This window comes from Serinus canaria, chromosome 4, assembly GCF_022539315.1.
Source record: "Serinus canaria isolate serCan28SL12 chromosome 4, serCan2020, whole genome shotgun sequence".
NCBI lineage: Eukaryota > Metazoa > Chordata > Aves > Passeriformes > Fringillidae > Serinus > Serinus canaria.
This window is the reverse complement of record NC_066317.1, coordinates 54784050-54807443: the sequence shown is the minus strand read 5'-3', so window position 1 is coordinate 54807443 and position 23394 is coordinate 54784050. Positions and strand designations below refer to the sequence as shown.

The 23394-nt window shown below is 36.0% G+C and overlaps 1 protein-coding gene across 2 annotated transcripts in view; it reads left to right on the top strand.

Moving 5' to 3' along the window:
• The window catches only part of SLIT2 (slit guidance ligand 2), a 257865-nt gene that overhangs the window by 170634 nt on the left and 63837 nt on the right, over positions 1-23394 (top strand). For both annotated transcript variants that reach the window (XM_009099760.4, XM_018925278.3), the window contains exons 10-15: positions 13730-13801; positions 14454-14525; positions 15045-15116; positions 16974-17117; positions 17247-17410; positions 21740-21890. In XM_009099760.4, coding sequence (XP_009098008.3) covers positions 13730-13801; positions 14454-14525; positions 15045-15116; positions 16974-17117; positions 17247-17410; positions 21740-21890 — 675 coding nt within the window. The remainder of the gene's footprint in view (positions 1-13729; positions 13802-14453; positions 14526-15044; positions 15117-16973; positions 17118-17246; positions 17411-21739; positions 21891-23394) is intronic.

The window sequence follows — 23394 nt, the reverse complement described above, 5'->3', positions numbered from 1 at the left end:
TCCAAATGACAGTAAAACATCAAGTTTTTATTAACAGAATTTTAGTTTTCTTTCATTTGCCTTTTGCAACCTAATAATCCTTTGTGTATTTAATTGCCTGTACATGTTGCACCATGTTTTAACTTGAACAAGGCCTACAGAGTCCTAGGCCTTTTTATTTTTTTAATGTTATGATTTTGTCAGGCACATGAAGTTGGTAAATGTAATCCTATTATCACATCCACAGACATTTCTAACATTGAATCAGGTTGTTTGTCACATTTTCATTTTAAAGCTGCTCTATGAAAGACTTCAGTCCTTTCTGCTTTTAACTAAATTTAACTTGCAGGAAGATTGTCACATGCCAGTATTGTTATCATACAGTAAGTGTTTTAAAGCTTCATTTTTTAAAGAAGTCCTCTGCAACTGTTGCTTATAGCAACCCCTTGAGATTAGATTGAAAAGAATGATTGTATCCCACAAAGTAATCTGGTTTTTTACTCATTTCCTAGGCGATGGTGTTGTCAGTATGCCAAGATGGTAGCTGACAGTAAACACTTGAAGAGATGAGCCTGTGCTGTGACAGCAGCATGAGGAATCCTGGGGGTTGCTGAGCAGGAGGCAGAGGGTGCAGTGAGCTCTGTGTTTCCCCATCACTCTCAGTTCCCACACACATGGCTGCACTGCCTCAATCACTGCTTTGAGCACACGCTTTGGCAGGAGCTCCCCAGTTCTCAGCGAGAGGGGGAGAGAGAAATGTGCTGGCTCCCTGTTGTTTTCTGAAGGATGTACAGGCTTTAACAGCCAAATTATTATTTATTCACTCATCTTGATATTGCTACCAGATTCCCGTGCACACTGCAAGAAAATTAGCTTTATGCTTCTAATTTGCCTGCACCAAATATTGCCCAATCTTTTCAGTACTTTTCCATTTTTGCCGATCTTTTTCTGCATTTTCATCTGAACGTTTCCGACTTTATTGATAGAGACATTAGAAAGATCCACAGTACTTTCAAATTCCCTTCCTCTGACCATGTTTCTCTGTCCTCTGTCCCCTGTTTATGAGCTGCATTTGCAGAACCCAGTGCTGAGCACCACCAGCCTGTCATATTGTGCTTCAGCCAGTTTCATGGTGCACAAACACCTCTGGTGCTTACATCTTTCCATCCCTTTGTCTTTTCTTTACTGCATCTCATATAAATAATGTTTTCCTGTGAAGCTGACATTAAACTTTATTGTCAACCCTCCTTTATAGAGGTGTTTAAAATTTGACAACTTATTTTTGTGAGATTTTGTTTTTCCACCTGTTTCTGCCTCCTTCTTATTTGTTCATTTATGGCAAGCAGATTATTTTTAATAAGAATATAATCCATATTTACTTTTAAAAGATCTATAATTCCTTTTTTTTTCCTTCTTGTGGTTCTTTTGAAGTTTGTCTTCAACACAAGCTTATGGTTTTGTGACATTTTGCCAAGTTCTCTGTCCATTTCTGCTGTTCTTTCTCTCTGTGGAAACCTTGACCTCAATGAATACCTGAGTACCCTAGGAAACACTGATTTCTTAACTTTGTTTGAAAAAAATGACTGATCTGTTTCTGTGCAAGAATACTTTGAATTCGTTACATTGTCAGTATGTTTGGAACAATGTTGTATAAAACCAAGCAGCACTAATAATGTTGTTATTCACTATCCTTTTGATAAATATAATGAAATTGCAGGTTTTAAGTGTGTATTCCATGGTGACAATTGCATGCACTTTTTTTTTCCCCCTATGGGTTTGATAAATTACCTTTTATCTAAATAGTGTGTTAAAAAAAGTACCCTTTAAATGGAACACTGAATTCCTTAAGTATTGTACATCAGCACTTTCCATTGAGTAAAATTTTGCATGTTGAAGCTCTGAGTTAGCTCTCTGTGGAAAAGTACAAGAAAGGGTTTTCTGTTTAGTCTAATACTGATGTGCTTTACATTGGCCTGATAGCTCTACTGTCTTGGAAAGCTGTTTCAGGACATTTGGAACTGTCTGCTCAGGCTGATGGCTATTGCCTCTGCAGCAGAGCTGGCAAGCAGAGCATCTGCTTGCACTGCACTTGGTGTGGTAGCCTAAACCACTGAGAAGAGTAGTTAGCACTGCAAGCCAGAGTGGTTGAGGAAAGAGCAGGCGTTCTGTGACAGTGGCAGCAGGAGCAGGCAGAGCCAGTTGCCAAAGTGCTGTTTCATTCCAGTGGAGTTGGGTTTGCTGTGACTGTCAGGGTGTTGCTGAGCCCATTTTGTCATCCTGTCTGTCTGACATCTCAGCTGGTGCAGGAGTCAGCTGGCTGGAAGCAGCAATTCCCGCTGCACGGAGGCAGTCAGCAGGCAGGGCATTGTCTGCCAAGTGCCTCTTGGGAAGATGCCTTCAGACACAGGACTGCTTATCTCCAAGGAGCTGCCAGTGAAAATGGAAGGAGAATAAAACCTGTGGTGTCCTCTGTTTTTCCCTTCTGTTTGATAAAGCTTGGAGCAAAATTAAGTATTCAGCATCTCAGTAAATGTAATTCTTAATCTGTCTTGACTTGGCACAATTGTATCTGTACCAGTTACACCTTTCCTCCAAAATTAATCCCTGCTTTACTGTCTAAATAAAGTCACATACAGCCAAATTAGAATACCTAAACTTTTCTTTTCAGGATTTATTCAATCAATGTGATAATATTTGAAAAAGAAATAGTTCATATTCCATATGTATTTTAAAAAAAATTGATTGAGCACAAGAACTCCTCCAGCTTTTGAACACCTATTCATTTCTATGAGTTTACAGAAAGCACAACAATTAAAAGGGTGCACAGATATACCTTTGCCTTTGGTTCAAATGAATAGATTTCATACCATGAACACACTGCAGGAGACATTTTGGGAACTTAAAAAAATTTCCCATAGACCTGTTACTTTAATGTCTGTATTGTAACATTGTGAGGCAAAATACATTGCCCATAAATAATATGAATACTCTTCCAACTTTTGTTTTTCAGTGTGTCTTACTTCAGCCTTTTTTCCATCAACTTAAGCAAAGCATGAAACATTATTGATTAATTCATCTCAAACATCACAATTTGAGTTGGTTTCAATTTTTTGTAAGAACCTCTCTCTTTTTACAGAAATTTTTAGGAGATGCCCTTTCATTGGCATGTTCAATCTGTTACACTTAAGCAGCTTAAGTGGCCTCCCACACCTAGTGCTTTCCTTCTTTGTCATGCAGTTCATGTATTAAAGGCATTAAATGTCATTAGGGTTCAAAACTATTACTTTAATTGATGCTAGAAATTATAGCCTTTTTAATGGCAACAGAATTTATCAGCCTCTATCCTGGCATTCCTTCCACATTTTAGTTTTTCATCACTGTTAATCTCTTTTGGCTTGGTTTAATTTCAGGAGGATTCACCTTCTAAAAATTCTTTGAAAATGATCAGCAGAAATAATTCTGGTTCCCTTTGAACAGAGACTCTTTTTTTGCCATGTGCTCAAACAGGCTGTGAGAAACCCTACAAAATAGCAACACAGCAGCAATTCTATGAATTGTACTGGTACTTTATCCCAGAATGCTGTGACAGGCCCTCATTTCAAAAGAGGCCAAAAAGCCATTAATGAGCTAGATCTACCTTCATGAAAGTTCTGCTCTTATATTCTTCTGATTTTCTTTTCCATGGCTTGAACCTGTCATAGTGGTTCTAAAACTTCTTTCCTTTCTGTGATATTATGGGTAAGTGCAAATAAATAGAACTGCAATAAGTATTACTAAGGGATGGCAGAGGGGGAAGCAGGGAAAGGACTACCTGTACTGATGGCCATAAATTTGTACAAATGATGACTATTTAAGAAAAAAGAGCGTGGAATTAAACCGATTGTTCCTTCACTTTTTTTTACATTAAAAAAAAATCATTTGTCAAAGGAAGGGCTTCTTTTTCAGAAGGATAGCAGTCACTACCATGGTGTTCTGTGGAGAAGGGAGGTTTGCTGGAGGGAGGAATGACTGGAGGGTGGCACTGTTAAATAAAGAGCAATTTTATAGATAATTCTGGTCTTTGTAACAGGCAAAAAAGACCCTAAACTACATCATATGTAAAATGAAAAAAAAACAAATATATAGAAGTCAGGGATTTTAACAGTTCACCTTCACAATCCAATGTACTGAAAGGCCTCTGGCTTCTCATTACTGTGGCCTTCAGGATAAAGGTTTTGTTTCATGTGAATGAAGCATTATAATGTTTGGATTCCAAAAGCAGAAACTGTACAGTTGTTTCATGACAACTTTATTTACATTTTCCATGAGTTCCCTAATTTTTTTCCGTCAGTCTTGTCTCATTTTACCATCCTGATTTCTATCTATTTTTCTTCATGTTTTCATCTTCCCATCTCATTCTTTCTTATATACTTTCTTATATACTTTGTTTTCATAAGTGTTGGTTAATGATTGTGTGTTATGCCAAGCACTCAACTACATCTCTGTGAGCTGTGTTTGAAATTAAGCAGGATTAAAAACTCCTGAGATTGCTTCTCACAGTAACACTCAGATTATATTAAAGGAGAAGGGAGAAAAAAGGAAGTGAAAGGAGAGAAAGAAGAAAAAGAAGAAAAGAGGGGAAAGGAAATGAAATCTGGCAGAACTGATTTTGACAGATAGACTTAACCAAGATAAAGTGATGTGATCACACTGCAGACACTGGGGGAGTTCTTTGCATACATGAGGAGTTTTATTTGAGTACTGGGACCTCTGTGTCTGTGTCTTTCCCAGTGATGCTTGGCATGTGTGCAGTTTCACCATTTCTGTTGTCTTTTAATATTAATCCTTAGGTAAAAGTCCAAGGTACAGCCTAAAATAAGTAACAATTGAACAGAGAGACTCTTATATCAAGATGCAAAGATGTAAGCATGACTCTTTACAGAGAAAAGTCACCTGGAGATGTTTTAGGCACATTTATTGAAGACATTTTAAAGAAACTCATAGCAGGAAAGCTCTGAAATGTCTGTGACGAAGCAGCTTTCTCTGTTTTTAACATCTCAAAGCATGATTTGTCTGTCTATGCAGCAGGACAGAAATGAGAGCAAACCCTGCATCTTTGCAGCTTGAAAAGAAATGAGGAATGCAGTGGAGAGGATTCAATAAGTTACAAGGCATTAAATTGATTATTGGTTTTCTGAGTTAGGTTTGTGTTTTTAAATCAAAACATTCATCTTCTTAGCACTTGGAATGTCAGTTCATACATGTGATTTACCTCTTAAACAGTTAAGCCCTCAGCCAGAATCTTGCACATCCAGCAAGGAAGGCTTTTTCCAAGTTGTTTTTATATGTGCATACGTTCATGTAATTGCTGGTGTTTACAATATAATGCTTTTCAGTAGCTTGCAAGAGTTCTCTCTAACTGTATCTTCTGGTTTTGAGAAAATGCATATTAACCTTCTGTTGATAATACCTGAAATACATAATAATAGTTAATAATACCTGAAATAGATAAATCTCTTTGGTCTCTCTGTAAAATATTTCAAAATAATTGAATTATTCTTATGGGTCTTTTTTCAACTTTTCTGTTTTATCAAGATCTTCTCTTAATTGCTCTCATAACAAATACTGACAGCTGTGGCACACTCCAAAGAGATCGTTTATCTTAGATTTTATTTTCACACATGGCTCTTCACCTGCATGTGTCAAGTGAAAAGATTATGTCTATTTGTGGATGAAGAGTTAAAATAATTGCTATAGCATTCATTTGCTCATGAATAGTGATGCATACTTTGGTCAGTAGGAAGCCAGAAAACTGTCAGGTGTTGAATTTTCAGAAAGTGCTGGATTAAAATAAGGTGTGTTGAAAGACACATAAGTAACTAAATGCCCCTTAATAAATTCATGTGGTCTGGCTAATGCTTTCTCAGCTCTTATTCAAACACTCCAAACTTTTGAGCAACTGTTTATAGTTGTCCTGATATTACTATTAACTTTTCTTATATATGTTTCTCTTCAACTGTACTTCATGTGTCCTTTTCCTCAAACCTTTTCTTATCTTCTTCCCTAGCCAAAGGTTTCTAAGAGCAATGTTTTGAAGATCAATCCTGGCTAATGCATTGGACCAGATAATCAGATTTACACCAGTGAACTATGGAGGCATAGTGACTTTTCAGTGAAATCTAGAGCTTTATACTTCTGCTTTGATTAAAATTTAACGCATTTTTTTGTCCAAAAATTTATATCAAACAATAATAGTACATAATCATTAGATGCAGTATTATTAATTATAATGTGTTGCTTACATGCTTATTCATGAGAATTCCTAAGAGGAGGCTTTACATATGGAGGAGGACCAAAAAGGTTCCTAATGAAATGGAAAGATCTGTTACAAAATAGCTGACATGAAAATAAAATTTTAGTATCAATATGCACTGTGTTTAAAAAAGTCCCTTACCCTCTTTAGTTGCCTAAATATTGCAAATAAGGCCATAAACATAGAAAATCTTTGCATGAAAATAAACATTATACTATATTATAATTTTGCTAGAAAGGTTTTATGATTTGCCACTCGCTGACCTCTGTCCAGGCTCTTCATCTGTGTGTCAACTATACACAGCAAGTTCTCTTGCTGTGCTTTTCTGTGGTCTTGGGAGGTCATTATTTCTTAGTTCAAGCAGTGTTTATGCCCAATGCAATAGAAAACAACTGGTTTGTGTGCTTAATCAAAAATTTAGAAATTTGCTAAAATTTAAACATCTCTTATATGATGTATGCATATAAACACAGAATAATTACATGTAAATAATGAAAAATGTATTATCCATAATGCAGTGTATTGAATAAATGTGGAGCAAATTAAAATGTGCTAAAGAAATCTGTTGAGATAATAATTTCTTCACCTTAATATATTTAATTTACCAGTGAAGATATCACTGAATTACCTGTAACTTATCTTTGGTATTCCACCTTAATATTTCTTGGGCAAAACCTAAACCATACTCCATTTTACAGCTTCAAAAATAGGTGATTTTGCTATTTGATAGCTAATCCTGTCTGCTTAACGCACATAAGAGAAATTATTTGTCATGCTCTTACTCAAATATCTTCCTAATCTGAAAATTACTGTAAATCATGTGGCTTTATGCTTTTTGTAAAACACAAAAAAACGGCTTTTTCATTTGAGTTGTCAGATGGTTTTGTGTGTATAACATCTAATCTGTTCCTTATTAGCCTGTGCTCTGTGCTGCCATTGTTCACGTCTTTGGCTCTCTTCATACCCTTGTGTCCTATCTTGAAACTAATTAAATTCAGACAACAGGATAATTTCAGGAGTCAAGAGAATATAAAGACACAGAACAGAACAAAACAACCAGACAAAAAATGTCTGAAAGCAATGCTGTTCTTCAGAACCTAGTAGTAGGTACTGGCCAGGCTGAGCACCATTCTACCTCTCAATTTTGTGCAATTTTTTCATGGGTGTTAAGTAGAAGAGGCACCTTGACAGACCTCTCTGATGCTGCCAAGGGAAAGAAATAACTCAAGCATGGAATAAATTAATATTATATACAGCATGAAGGGAAGCTGGAGAAGTCCCATGTCACTTTTCCAGAGAAACCCTCGTAGATATCTGACAGCTGTGCCACACTCCAAAAGTGTTGTAAATCTTAGATTTTATTTTCACATGTGGCTCTTCACTTCTGATTACTTTTCCTCAGCAATTATGTGAGTGAAGTAATTTGAAAAGAAGCTATGGATACTGACTTTTCAGTATGTTGTGTTTTGTCATCATTCAAATGTTTCTTCATACTCTTCATACTCTCATCAATTACGTTTTTAAATACACAGTAAGGAAGCAACCACATAATCTCAGTTAAAAACTTTTTTAAGTTTTGTGGCAAATTCGTGGTAGAAGACCACGTATCATTTAGCAGGTAGTGAGGACTCCTGTCACCCTGTTGGTCTCACACAATGGGGGATGTTCAAGGTAGTGTTTCTGCTCTTTTAGAACAGCTGGACAGGTCCCTGCTTGTGATGAGCCAAGACTGTGGCAGGATTGTATCTATTTTTTTGTGAATTTAGAACACTTATCTGAACAGCTTGACTAGGTTTGGTAGTATAAGATAAGAACTCTCATCAAAATGGGCTAATTAGGGAGACCAAGTTGGCTCTGGATGACTCAGGCTAATTGCACTGGAGCCACACTGACAGAAGCCAAAGTACTGAGCAAATAATTATTTAACAAGTGGTGTATTTTGCTACAGCCTGAACCTGTAACAGTGGAGGAATGTCAAGCCCATCATCATTAGTGATGCTCTAGAGTTCAGAGCATGAGATGGCTCCTTCTGTAATGAAATGCAGGTTTGAGACTTCCTTTTGAGTAAATGAGATGAATTGTTTAATAGCTTTAGAATTGCATATTCTTGTTACTTTCTTGATGCAATGCAGACTAAGAAGTCATCTGTCAGTTAAAATCAATCCCCTGAGGAAATATTTGATAGAACAATTAGACTGGATGTTAACAGTTTAGCAAGCTTTAGGGCAACATTGACAGTGATTCTTTATATACAAATATTTAGGAAACTGTCAAACAGATTTATTAACACACAGACTTAGAGCCTGAAAGTAAGAAAAAGAAGTAATTTAGTCATTCAAAATACATCTTTTGTTTTCTTAGATGTAGATGATATCACAGATTTCAACAGAATTCTTCTGCTGCTAAAGCTAGAAGTGACATTTAGTGGATTTAAGCACTCTAGAGGTACAGTTATGGAGAAACCAAAAAGGTACTTTATTTAATAGCCTCAAGGATTCCTCTAGCTAGGAAAATCATTGCTGTTTCCTTATTTTAAAAACAAAGAAAACCCGAAATCTGGCCGATGCTGCACGTGATGAGAGATGTGTTGGCTGTGTATTGCAGTTCTCCAGATTCAGGAGCTGTACTCAATCCCATAACTGAAATCTATTTTTTGGTTTTTTGACAGCTGTTTTTGCCATTTACTTTAAAAGCAGATGGGGAAAATGCAAAGAAGAGCTGTCAATTTTATTACCATGAATAATCAGCATCTGTGCAATACATCAGACTCATTTCACAGCTTACACTTTCTCTCTGTAGTAAAATTCTTTTGGGATTTCTTGACAACTTTCTTGAAAGACTTCTTGTAAATTAGGGGATATTGGAATTAAAAGTATAGATTAATTAACTGCTAAAGCCACTATTCTGTCACCCAAATTTACTTAATCAAGATGTTATGTTCTGATTGTTTAATTATAAATTATATGTCTAATTTGCTCCTCCAAATTCAAATTCACACTTTCTTAAGCAAGATTTTTTAAATTATATTTTAGTATTATGAAATGCTTTTTATACATCTCTGATCCCTTTACATGCATTTAGGTGCAGCACATCTCTGTGTATATTTTTTACCATTCTCCACTGAGAGGGCTTAGCATCTTATACCCCATCTGGATGATTTAAAGTAAAAATGATTCTCTAGAGAACAGGGTGCTCTCCATTCTCAGTCTGCCCTCTTTCCTGGAGGAGCAGTCGTTCACAGAAATGGCTTTTTATAGTGGGAAAAGAGGCTAGTTTAGAAGTGTCAGTATAAATAAGCATGTTGTCTGTCTCTGCAAGTGGGGAAGCAGTAATCAGTAATGGTGTGCTGCAGGCTTATAGCACAGAACAGCATCCTCCTGGAAAGTGTCAAGTGATTTACATGTCACAGGGCTCTCTGGGGACCTGTGGGAAGAATCTGTCTACTGGCTGGGGACCTACTTTGATTTGATTTGATTAGGTTGGAAGTCACAACTGCAGAAGCACCTTTGTTTCTTAGAATAGTAAGTGGTTGTACATTACAGTGTCTGCAGTGATAAGCAGAGGGGAAAGATTTCCAAAGAGAAATGTTCACAGTACATTTCCTAGATAGGAGTGATTAGGGAATAGTCTTCAAAAAAGGTTTCAACTAGTTTGGCAGCATTAAAAGACAGTAAAACACTTATGTATCGATGCAGGACTTCTTTGAAGTGAAACACTAAAAGGAGATGCAGACTTCATATTAAAAGCAGTAATTAGCATTTGTGTGATGGTGGGCAGAGTACTTCTTTTTACATGGGGCAATGCAAGCTTTGATGAAGAGTGTACTTAACCATCTTCCTCCATTATCTTAACTTATTAAATGTGCTACTAAAATTGACCGTGACTTTTGAAAAAGAAACCACCAAGACGCTGCTTATGATACATAGATGTTCATTCATAAGAAAAAAAAATAACTTCTGGAATGACTTTGAAAGGAGTTTTTGTGAACAAAATTTAATACAAATTTTATGGAAAAATACTGACCCAGGTTTTTTTTATTTCTTTGGTGATATAATCCTACTTCTGGCTGAGTCATTTGCAAGCACTTAATGGCTGACTTTTTTAGTAATCAATAACTACAACCCATCCTATTCCAGAATTAAAAATATTTCATTTAATATAGGGTATTAATATAAAGAAGTTTTTAATTACTGTGGGTTTTATCAGTAGAATGCAAATTTCCTTTAGCTATTACTCTATCTGTACTTTATGACTCGGGAATACATCTAATTAGATTTTCTCTAGAACAGTGGATACAAATTTACACTCTATGAAATTCAGCTGATTCTATGAAGATAAAGCAGAAAATTACAGGATAACAAAGCTTGCAAATGTGGATTTGATTTACTTTCTTTACAGACAAAGCGGGGTATAAAAGATTTTTCTTCTTTGTTTATATAATATTATTCTTCCTGTTTTATGTTAATCTTATTTTCTAAAATGTGATGTGTTTCGGTGCCTACACTTCAGCTTAAGTTAAGAAAATACTTACTTAGATGATCCTCCTAAAACAAATCCTTTATCCAGAAGAGCTTGTAAATATATCCCAGCACTGCACATTCTCTCTGCTAGAATGTAAATGTCTCGTTAAAAGGAAATGTTAGGTAAAGTTGACATAAAGTTCATTTTCACATCCACCAGTGAATTGGTGCTAGAACTACTGGGAAGTTCGCTCTCAGAAATATGCTGTAGCAAGACTTCTTCAGTTTTTGGCCCATGTAATTTGTAGCCAAATTGGACAGCAGTAAATGAAATCTGCTATATCACATTCTCATGAATAATTACCTACATGGATCCTGTAAAGTACTTCAGTTTATAAAATTAATATATATTTTAAAGTAGGAGAATAAACTGGAAAATACATTGTGTCCCAATTTATTTAATGCTAGACCTCAAGCTACATGCCTTATCCTACCTAGTTAAGATCATTATATGTTTAAAGATATGTGAATGTAGACTGGATTCATAACCCCTCTAGGTTATGAATCTCTACCTTTGGACTAATGAACAGCTTTTATAAATGAGGCTTGTGGTAGCCTCATGTGGGAGCCTTGTTACTGCAATATCTCTTTCCCATATTCCCAGAAACATTTTCTCCTCCCTGGCAATCCAAGACCTCCTCTGTATTACGGCCTAATCCTTCCCTGCCCTTTCCACCACCCCTCTCCTTTCCAGTCCTCTGCATATGCCTGATGTGTTCCCCTGTTCAAGATAGGTCTTTGGCTGGTTTTCAGAGCTCTACATCTGATCAATGTCAGGTTGGGCTGTCCCTGGTGGTGAGGCAGGTGGTTGCTGCCAAACAGAGTGTGTAACAGGAATGGATGGATGGTAACCATGCTCTTCATGTCCAGGGTAATTTGGTTTCTCAAGTCCTTCCAGTTACTAAAATGAGGAAGTTTTGTTATCTGAAGGGTTTACCTCTCCCTGATTTAGCCACCTGAATGAAAAAAAAAACCTATCTTTGCTGATAACCATGACTAATCTTTATTTCTGGGGAACACTAAGCTAAAATTCTAGTGTAAGGACAGAAAATACTTTGGTGTGGCCTAATTTGGTGTTGGCCTTAACTTCAGCAAGTTTTTGCTTATTCAGTTGTTTGCCTTCTGCATCTAGCAAGGTATAGGAGAGAAGTGACCTTGCTCCTTTGTATCCTGGTCAGCACTCCCACTCTGATGCAAAATGGGTCCAAAAGGCTCAGCCAAGGCAAAGAGTATGAATGAGCATCGTGTTTGTGGAAAAAGTTTTCCACCTTGTGCCATGGGATTCCCTTCAGTGCTTAAAATACACCTGAAGTCTACAACAAGGTGACAACATTTTCCTAAAAAAGATCAAAAGAGTTGTGATGAAGTGGGATTTTCTTCATCCAGAAGATTTTTATGGAGCTTTTGGGTTTTTTCCTTGAGTTTATCATAAACCATTCAACAACAAATTCTGCTAAGTTAAAGCATTATCAGAGTAAAGAGATTTTAAGTATTAAATATATAAATATTTCTATCTGAAAGAGACTTCATGAAGGCAGGAAAAAGAAGCTTCAGTTCAACTATATCATGATCTCTTGAGAAACTTCACAAAAAGAAACAATTTCTGTTAGAATATTTTCTTGGAAAAGCTTACTCAAAATATAGGAGATTATTATTTACACTGCACACACACAGAGACACATATGTCTCAATCAGAACAAAAGTGAAACAAAGACAGGTAATAGGACAAGGGTAAAAGGGAAAAAAATAGGCCAGTATTTCTGCATCTGGATTTAAAAAGGCCCTTTTACCTTAAATTCTAAGGCAAGGTCCTTGTAAGTTAGAATACTGCAGTAAACTTAAAGGTTTTTGTTTACTTTTAGTAAGAAGATTTTGGCATTGTCTTTATGTACATAAATCACACATTTGATACCTGTGCATGAAAGAGGAAAATAGCTTAATATGTAAGCATGCTATGTAGTTTGAATAATCATGGCTTTTCCTGTGTTACTTTTTGGAATAATAGTTTCTTCTGTCCACATGGCAGAAGTTTGCAAAGCCATAACCATGATATGCTGGGGTGTGTGAGGAAGCAGCTTCTGGTTTAAGTGTCCTCTCACTGACTCTGTTTTGACTGGTTGGCACCTGGGCCACAGGTCTATATTTGCATTGATTTCCATATGCAAACATCAACAAGTTCCAAAACTTCTTGGAAAATTGTTTCCATCAGGTAATTCACACTTTAAAGCATGGAAATTTTCAATTAAAGCCACTGTACATACAAAAAAAGCCTGGTCAGTAACATTAGCTACAAGCTGAAATTAAAATACTTGTTTAAAGAAGTTACAAGTGTGGCTGGGCAAATCTAGTATTATATATTAAAGAAATATTTTGTGTACAGTATCTAAAGAAATTGTGTGTATCTTTAAAACATGGCAGTTGCCTTATTGCAGGTAGCAACATATATTATTTGGTCTGTAGGAACATTCCTCTCCCCATTCCCATAGTTTGCATATTTCAATTATTTCATAGAAATCTTTAGGCATTTCTGAGTAAAAATTGCTATGCAAATTGCTATATGTGAATAACAAATTGGGAATAAATCAAGACGAATTCAAGATTGAGATTTTTTTCATGCCAATTCTGTCTTAAATTTTCAAACAATCTTGTACATTCTGAAAATAAGTTTTCTTTTAAATATGAAATCAAAATTTGATTTTAACTTTCAATATTACTCTCTACAGGTTTAAAGTTTTGGCTGGTTGTTTGGTGGGGTGGTTTTTTGGGGTTTTTTTAATTTTGGTTTGTGATTTTTTTTGGTAATGAAAGAAATAAAAATTATCCTGAGAAAGAAGAAGTTGTCTTCTTTGTCCAAGTCCATCCCTTCTAGTTTCTTCCGGCTTTAGATTCTTGTTTAGCTTGGGGGTTGTTTCTTTATGTTGTTGTTCTTCTTTTGCAGACGGTTAGAACAAAATTCAATCAAGGTGATACCTCCTGGAGCTTTCTCCCCCTACAAAAAGCTCCGAAGAATGTATGTACCAAATAATTTACATTAATTTACATAGGTGTGTGTGTTTATATAGATATATATATGTCTCCAGATAGCAAAGCAAATCAAGATGGTGCAGGGGAACTGCACTTAATGTGTGAGCACTTAGGGAAGTTTGACTGCTAGAAGGCAAACTGATATGGCAGCCTAATGATTGAGACCATAGATCATCTTTGTCATATTAATAATAATTGGGTTTTTACCAAATCTTAAAATTGCTTAATGTGCTTTTACATAGAAGCAGTATGTTACAATTTTTTACTGTAGTAAAAAATTGTAGGAAAAAAAAAACAAAAAACAAAGAATGAGGATAATTTCAGATCGTTTTTGAGGCTGTATAGCTCTGGGGTTGTAGCAAGCAGAGATTTCTTTAAAAATGTACTTAAGCAATCAGGAAAAGTAAACATTTGTCCTTTTTTTTCCAAGAGTTTCAAACTGGTTTAATCTATGCATTTTTTTGTTTCAGTGTACTGGCAATTTCAGTGGTTTTATATTAAAATTCTTTGGCAGTGTCTCACTTAAATATTTCCAATTTCTCTCTCCCATGCATGCTTAATTCTAATTACATATTATCTTAACGTTCATTATTTTGAAAATACCTTGAATTAATTGAATCAAATGTTATTTGTTTCAGTGACCTGAGCAATAACCAGATCTCTGAAGCAGCTCCAGATGCTTTCCAGGGGTTACGTTCACTCAATTCACTGTAGGTATCTGTTTGACCTGTAAACAGAAGCCAATTTCTCATATTCTTACAGTGAAATTATTCTGGCCTTTTGGCTCAGTGCAAAATGTTGCTATAAATTCAATCCACTCTGAAAGTTGTAATAATCATTTCAGAATGATAGTGGTAATTGAATATTCTTTTACAGTTGGACACTAATAATGTGTGGGGTTTTTTAAAAAGGTGTTCATGGCAAAGAGTTGAACACAACCAATCGCGTCTTTTATTCCCCAGTTAGTTGTTCTTGCAAACAGCAAATCCACTTACCAGGGTCCCTTGGTAAGCCTGTAATCAGTGAGGTGCTGATTCTGCAGAGATCTTTGGGTTACACACCTTTTGGGAAAGTGTGATCCTGCTGCCTCACAGGACCACGAGGATATTGCAAGTATCAAGTGGCTGTTATTCAATTCCTTTCCTGAAAATGGGAATTTCTCTAAATTTGAAGTCAAAATCCCATACCTTTTATAATGGTTGGTTTGTCTGCTTTATTTCCTGGAACAGAGTCCTCTATGGCAATAAAATCACAGAACTTCCAAAGGGCCTATTTGAAGGACTCTTTTCTCTGCAACTGCTGTGAGTATTTTTTTATTTATTTATTCTATTTTAAGATCATTCAAAAGGGTAAACATGATGAGAGATTTATGCCAGAAGAAGAACTGGCAGGAAATCCCATATGTAAGATCAAAGTACAGTAAAATGAAATTATGTTAAAACCAAAAGAGTCAGGACTCTTGTAGGCCAGCTTGCCATTCATCCACACATGTGATCATATCAGTTAATGTTTCAGCCTGAAATGATTAAAATGAAGTTATTTTCCCATGTGGAATTTCTAAGGATAAAACTGAAAAAGGTATGATACTGTAAATGACAAGTAGGATGTATATAGTTGTGTGGGAACCGTGGAAGGAATATTTGTGTGTTTTATAAAGAGAAAATACATAGAGGAGATGCTATGCAATTGCATTTCTTGTTGTACCCATGAAAGAACAATATTGCACCACAATTTTGTTGATTGATGGCTTTTAATGTTTACTGACACCCTGTGTGATTCTTAGAATCTGTGAACTTGAGCTGCTACTTCGTTTAACACTTCAGAAATTTCCACCTGTAACCTTTGAAACAGTTGCTGTTTAGATTTTATACTGGAATAAAGAATGTCATGGTAGTAATTTTACCAAAGATTGTCAATATTTAGCAGAAGAGGCTGTGCAAGTAGGTGTACCATGTAAAGGAAATGTGTTAAATAGACCATAAAACAACAGTGGTGGTTTGAAAGAACTTGCCCCAGAATAACTGACTTGTTGAGTTAGAGCCTTCTTAAAGAATTTAAACCATCTTCACACATGTTTAGAATTACCTAATGTCCAGACTTCACCATGAAATGGCTGGCAAAATGTCAACTAATTGAAGATGGCAAAACAGTAAAATATATACAAAGAAAAGGCAACTTCTAGCACCACCTAGAGGTTTGCATTTTGATTTACTTTAGTCAGAAAAATAGTAGAGTAGTAGGCAGGTATGCTTTCCTATTTTCCTTTTAAGATGTTTTAGTTATAAAATGTATTTCAGATCTGGTAAAAAAAATAAAGGTAAAAGACCTTTCCTAACTCCAAAGTCTGTATTAAAAAAAGATCCTATCTTAATGTGCATTGTACAGGCAGTACATTTAAGTCTAAGTAAATTTCTACTTGTGTGGCAAAACTTTTTGTCAGAGCATTAGGTTTCAAGTCCACCATTTCATTCCATTTCTGGCTCAAAATGGAAAGAAGTAAAAAGTATTTTGTTATAAAAATGCATCTAATGGAATGGCTTTTTTTTTCTCTTCAAAAGGACTTGGTTTAGATTGGCTTGTTTGTTTTAACACTAAAAGTCTGGGAGGTACAGGGAAGAAAAGATTCCCTTTGAAGATGCAGAGGAGAAAGGATCCAAGACAGATTTGGATATATTCCATGCCACCAGTTTTTTACTACAACTCTGTTAATGTGGCAGCATGCTGATTAGTAACATATAATTAAAAGTGCCACTGCACATCTCTTCCAGCTAATGAACACAGTGTTCAGTTCCCTTTTTGTTTGTTTATTTATTTGGCAGAGAAGCTAGTTTTCCTTGAATATACTTGATTTTTTAGGCTTGTTTCTTTGCACAGTACACAAATACCACACAGGCATTCTACCAGCACATACAAGAAATGTGATTTTTTGCTAAATAAATGCAAACATTTCAACTCCAAGGTTCAAATGTGTAGGAATACATATAACCTAACTAAGATACTTCAATTCACTGAAATTCCTTATGTGACTGTCAATTATGATTTGTTACTACATCTTTTGTTCTGGTTGCAAAGGTACACAAAGAATTGTCCGTGAAAAATGCTGAAGCTGCGACAGAGAACGATTTCTTTCAATTTTATAATTATCTTCCATTAAACAGATTATTGAATGCCAACAAGATCAATTGTCTGCGAGTTGATGCATTTCAAGATCTGCACAACTTGAATCTTCTTTCTTTGTATGACAACAAGCTTCAGACCATTGCAAAAGGCACCTTCTCCCCCCTACGTGCCATTCAGACCTTGTACGTATGTTCTTGTTGATGGTTTTCTCAAGTATGACTTCACATTCTACAGTGCAGTGAAAGCACTGGGTGCTGCTGAGACCAGAGGGAAATAATGTGTGACATTATTGGTTTTTTCCTTCCTGAAAGGCATTTGGCTCAGAACCCGTTTATCTGTGACTGCCATCTGAAGTGGCTGGCGGATTACCTTCACACAAACCCCATCGAGACCAGCGGTGCCCGTTGCACCAGCCCCCGCCGTCTGGCAAACAAAAGGATCGGCCAGATCAAAAGCAAGAAATTCCGCTGCTCAGGTAATTTTCTTAGTTCAGCTGCTATTTTTCCTTTATTGGCAAAAAAAATAGTGGTTATAGAAGTTCTAATGAAAGCAGCTGTCTCTCTACAGAATATTAAACATCACAGAATTTTTTTTTTAGTTCCTTGACTGAATAGAGGGAAATCTGGGAAGTCATAGACTATTGGATCACGGAACATTGCTGTAGTTAACATATTTGGCACTATTTCTGAGTAACATTAAATCTAACAACATAAATGTAATATATAAAACTTCAGAATTAAATGCTAAAGCTATTCACTACAAGTATCAGTACCATAAATCATTTTTTTTAAATTTCCACAGGGCTCTGGAATATGTGAAAGATCTAAAAATTTCTAAGCTAAATATGGAAACATAACATATTCCTTTTATACAGGGAGCTTACTTCATCCTGAAATTTACTGTTTTCTTTTTCTAATCTTATTCCATTTCCTACTTACATTTCTTTAAATCCTAACTTTTTTCATATGGTATCCAGCTGTTCCAGGTGCATTTCACATTCTACAGTTTTTTCAATCTCAAGTGCAAATACCAGATGAAAACTGTTTTGTTATCCATGTTCCGGATACATTTATGACTATTCACACTTCGTTGTTTATCAGCTCTCGTTGTGAATACACATTTTTTTCACTAAATTATCTGTAGTTAACTGCAATCCATACTTAATCTAATAAAACTCATTCTTTGCTTGCTGACATTCAGGTGCATCTTCTATTTTTTTTTTTTCTCTTTATTTAGCTAAAGAACAGTATTTCATTCCAGGTAGGTTTGGCTCTGCAGTAACATTGACTAACTGCAGATATTCTCTCCCTTTCACCCCAAAAGCAAAGTTTGTCATAGCTTTTAGGAAACTGATGCATGTGTATTAACATTAGTCATTACCTATAGCTATACATAGTTTTCCTTTGTAGAATACTAGTTATTCTGTTTTCTGAATATAAGAGCTTAGCATGCAGCTCTGTTTACCTTCTTCTGTCTCACAGATTTGCACACAACCTACCATAATTATACCTATCCTTATATTATTTAGAAGGTTGCACCTGCTAGTTCATATTTTAACTGAAACTTTTACTTCCCTTGTACCTTGCCTTTCTGCTGCTACTGTTTTTAAAATGTAGCTCCTGAGCTGCTTTTAAACACAGGCATCCATGCTGCCATCAAAGAGCTAGCACAACTTTAAAGACTAAACATTCTACAAATGAACTTTTTCTTGCCTTGCTTTCCTGCTCTACGCTGGCTGCATCTGCTGCTTGCTCACCCTCCTTTTGTTTAGGAAATCACAGTGGAATGCTTGGAAAAGAAGGCTGATATTCCTAATTAGAGGCATTCTGTGGTCACATGCATACAGTGAATCAGAAATGCTTTCCTTTAAAGAAAATGTGACTTTCGAGTTGGAGTGAAATAGCAATTTACACACGGCTTTAAGCTACAATAAGTCTATGATATTTTTACAAAAGATTTACCAGTGTTGGCCCTAGCTCTTTGAAATATGGATCTTTCTTTCTTTTACCTTGCTTGTCAGTGTGTGCACTGTTTTCTTAATAGAAAAAAAAATATTCAATCACGTTATATTCATATCATTATAAATAACAAAATAAACAAGGGAATAATGCATCTATTGATGAGTTACAGTATGTGATTTGCAATCAGGATTTTCTGCCATGGTTTAATGTCTAGAAAAATATCTCAGTAATTGATTAGGACACCAGTGCACTCCTTCTGTCAAGTGCTACAGGTATATCATCATTCTGCAGTGATCTTAGTTGATGTCTCTTCAGCTGGTATGTTTAGCCCTTCTCCAAATGCTGTGTGATATAACACTTAAATTTGCAGCAGTCATGTGAAGTTCTTCAGGCCCTTGTACTAATATGTTGTTATGAACATGAAGTAAAGAAAAGATGAAATACAAAAAAAGGCCACAATTTGTCAGCACTGGCATCCACAAAAATGTGTTTAAGCAGTATAAAACAGGGGGACTCAATTTCACAAACCTGCAGTACCACTCAATTCCTTAGTGTGTAGAACAGCTGTATTCCTGCCACAGACTGACTTCTATTCAACCTTGCCAGCACAACTTTTGCTTGCGAGTTAGAAGTGTTTTCTTGCTAGCAAATGTCTTCACAGCCTGGTTATTATATGGCCACTCATGCAGTTTAGGCTTATTTATGTACCTTTAAAAAATTATATTCCTGGGGGAGGGTGAGATAGGGGGGGAAGAAGAAAATAATTAAATTTTTAAAATGGGCTATATACATGCTTCTTGAAATACAGCCTCTGTTGTTTTCTCTTTCTATCAGGTTATCAGGGAGATGCTACCTAAAAGTATTTTAGTTGTTGAAGGCATTGTCCCTGAATATTGAATTGTTTAAACTGCTAATTGTGATGTACTCTGGATGCAGAAGAAAAAAAAAAAAAAAACCTTACTTTTAGACTTGTTTATTGGGTATTAAAAAGTGCTAAAAACCATTTCTTTAGACTTAAGTGGATACTATAAAATAATCTTAGCATTTCTTTAAGCGCCTAAATATTTTTAGTATTTGTTTTAAATACTGGAGATGTTGCTCCACAGACACTATGAAGTCCTAGTAAAATTTCATTACATTAATTTAGAAGACTAAAGATTTGCAAGTATTAAATCATTTATTTGAAAAAATATCATTTATCTGCTATCTCACAGAAGTACTCTGTAGTGGTTTCATCCTATGGATTACTAAAACATTTACAAGTGGTAGGTAACATAGTATCTGATGACTGTTGGATTTTTCCCCCTCCACTGAGCAGTCTGTTTCTCCTATATTTGTTTGGTTTAATTAGGCTTTAAGTGGCAAAGCATGTATGTTTGGCTCAGTGATCCTTGTGGGTCTTTTCCAACTCTTTTCTGTAACTCCTATGTATGTTCAGGGAGCAGCTTTTATAGAACACATTCAAAATAGTGAAGAATTGAAGGCATGATCATCATCCTAGATGAAATCTGTAATAAACCCCAATCTTATCTTCATTTTTAAATGCTACTCAAAATTTATTATTCTTTCTTTCTTCTGAAGACAATGGCCATAGCACCATCTCCTAATCAAATAAAAGTTAAATAGAGAACATGAGAGCTTAGTTCATGTTTTTTGTCTTAATTGGCATTACTCTGTCTTTCTTTCCTTCTTGGCTATCTTTACTTTTTCAGGAGTTCACCATTTTGGCTGTAAGTAAAGTTCAGTGTCTGAACTAAATCACAGTGTACCTCCCAGCCCTGATGCACCTTCTGCTAGTCTCAGTCTTTTCACCTTTGTCCAAGAAGAACCCACAGGTCCTTTTGGCTTCTCTTTGTTTTCTTTGTCACCCACCCTCAGTTCCTTACCAGATGTTTTTTCCTGATATGTTTAGGATGTTTTCTTTGACTGACTCTGGGAAATGGTGGAGGAAACTTTCAATGTGGTTCTTTTTTTCCTCTTTTTTTTCTTTTATATATATATTGTATTTTTATTTAATCTGTGACAGTGATACTGTTACTGTGGCACTGGACATTCAGTAATAAGAATGCCATGTCATGTAAGCAAGTATTAAACTTCCAATGCTTCTGTAATTTATACCTACTCCTTCCTCTTTTCCCTTGCTCTTTTCCTTGGGCTAATGGATGCAGTTTTGATAATGTAGCGAGATTTTCTGTTGTGCTTGATCTAACCATGTGGTTGTGAGGTATGAGTAAAACATGGTTCTGTCAAGCACCATGGAACGTCACGCAGCTTTCTACAGCATGGCAAGCTGCTGAGGCTTAAGTCAGGATCACGCATTTTTTAAATTAAAGCTGAAAACAGGGCTTTCAACTTATTTGTTGAGATGATGTGGAGTATCGGGACTATAAAAAAAAAAATCACAGAGGTTAATGAAGTCCAGTCAACCAGACAAATTTGTAACCAGAGAAAGAGAAAAGGTGGCATTCAGGATCTATTTATTCTTGATACAGAGAAAGAAAACAAATTCTAAAACAAACAGTGCCATTTGTTTGATTAGCTATAAACAAGGCTAGATTGGCTGACGACATAATCAGCAGAAAGTACAGCTGTGAAAAGCTCAAGTTAATGTTATCCTGCTATGTGAAGTTGGTCTCAGTTTCTTTTTCCAGCATATCTTAAGTCCCTATATTTAACCCTCTCTTGAAGCCCTTGTGTCTGTTCAGTATCACGAAGTTTATCATGCATTTCCCAAGTTGCCCACCCGTTATCTGCATTGCAGACGTCTTTTCAACCCTCTCACAAGAAGAAAATCTTATACTTTATTGACTTAGTATCTGTGTTTTGACTTGAATCTTCTACAGGCACTGAAGATTACAGATCCAAATTAAGTGGAGACTGCTTTGCAGATTTGGCTTGTCCTGAGAAATGTCGCTGTGAAGGAACCACAGTGGACTGCTCCAATCAGAAACTCAACAAAATTCCTGATCACATTCCCCAGTACACAGCAGAGTTGTAAGTTGAACCCATAATGAAGGATTATTCACTTATGGAGTAAAACTAAAATTGTTAAATATGAAACCACATCTTTACTATTTTTGAACAGCAAAAATTGAAAGTAACCTCTGTGATGCCCTTCAAAAGATTAAATAATCCTAAAAATTATTTATGCATTATTTCAATGTCATGTAGCCTTAAAAAATAAGATAACTATTCTATGTTTCTAGTAATTTAGGACCTGAGCAACCCACTTGGATTTTTTGAAAGGTAGTAGTGAAAAGTAGAAAGGGGTTTATTTTGATTTTAACTTTTAACTGCAGGAGAAAGTAGGGCATCCAGTAACCAGAGAGGTCTGTCTTAAAAAGTGCAACCTAGATGTTTAAACAGATAGAAACTATTCTTTTTATGCAAAGACACATTATGCTTGTTGGGCAGGAGACCAGAGGAAGATAAAGCAGACAAACAGGTCAGAGTTAAGAAGATGAGATAATGGTATAATGACTAGAGGTGAGGAGAGAAGGACTCAGAGATTATTACTTGCTTAATAAGTGCCATATGGGAATTATTTGTAAGCATTAAAACTGAAGTAATCTTCAAGGAGGGAGTGAAAGATAAAATTAAGACAGCTTTACAAGTTTTCTCCATATACATAGAATAGTATAAAAGGGAATGCAGAGATGGTTGAAGGATTGGCAGAAGGGTAGAGGAAAGTGACTGTCATTGCAGAGCAAAGGTGGAAGGAAATAGCTGGTTTTCCTAGGAGATTCAGTTTAAAGAACAAGGCAAAATGTTGAGGGACAAAAAAAAAGGGACTTTGATTTGACATAGTAAAGTGGTGCAGAGATGTGGAGACAAGATTATTGTGATCAGGTTGTCACCTGCAGGGGCGAGATGAGCACCAGGATGGCACACCTCTTAAAAGAGCAGTCCACAGCTGTCACCAAAGAAACACTATGGCAATCAGATATGAAATAGTGAGACTATTGTTAAGTATTTCAATATCTGGACAGAAAGAGAGATTTAAAACTGAACTATTTTTGAAACACAAATGGAGACTTTTTTCTGTCTCTAATCTGGGAGAAGGAGTTGAACTTAGTATTACCATTTTCTGTGCTGATTTTGGCTGGGGTAGTTAATTTCCTTCACAGTGGATGGTATGGGCTTATGATTTGGAATTGTGCTGAACAGAATGTTGATAATATGGAGATATATTTTGGTTCTTGGTGAGCAGGATTTACACAGAGCCGAGACCTTTTCTGCTTTTTGTACTGCCGTGCTGACAAGGAAGTTGGGGGTGCATGGGAGGTTGGGAGGAGACACAGCCAGGACAGGTGACCCAAACTGACCCAAGGGATATTCCAGACCATGTGACATTGTGCTCAGTACATAAAGGGGAGGAAGAAAGAGGAAGAGTGGGGCATTTGGAATGATAGTTTGTCTTTTCAAGACACTGTTACAATTGAAGGAGCCCTGCTCTCCTGGGGAAGGCTGAACACCTGCCTGCCCATGGAAAGCAGTG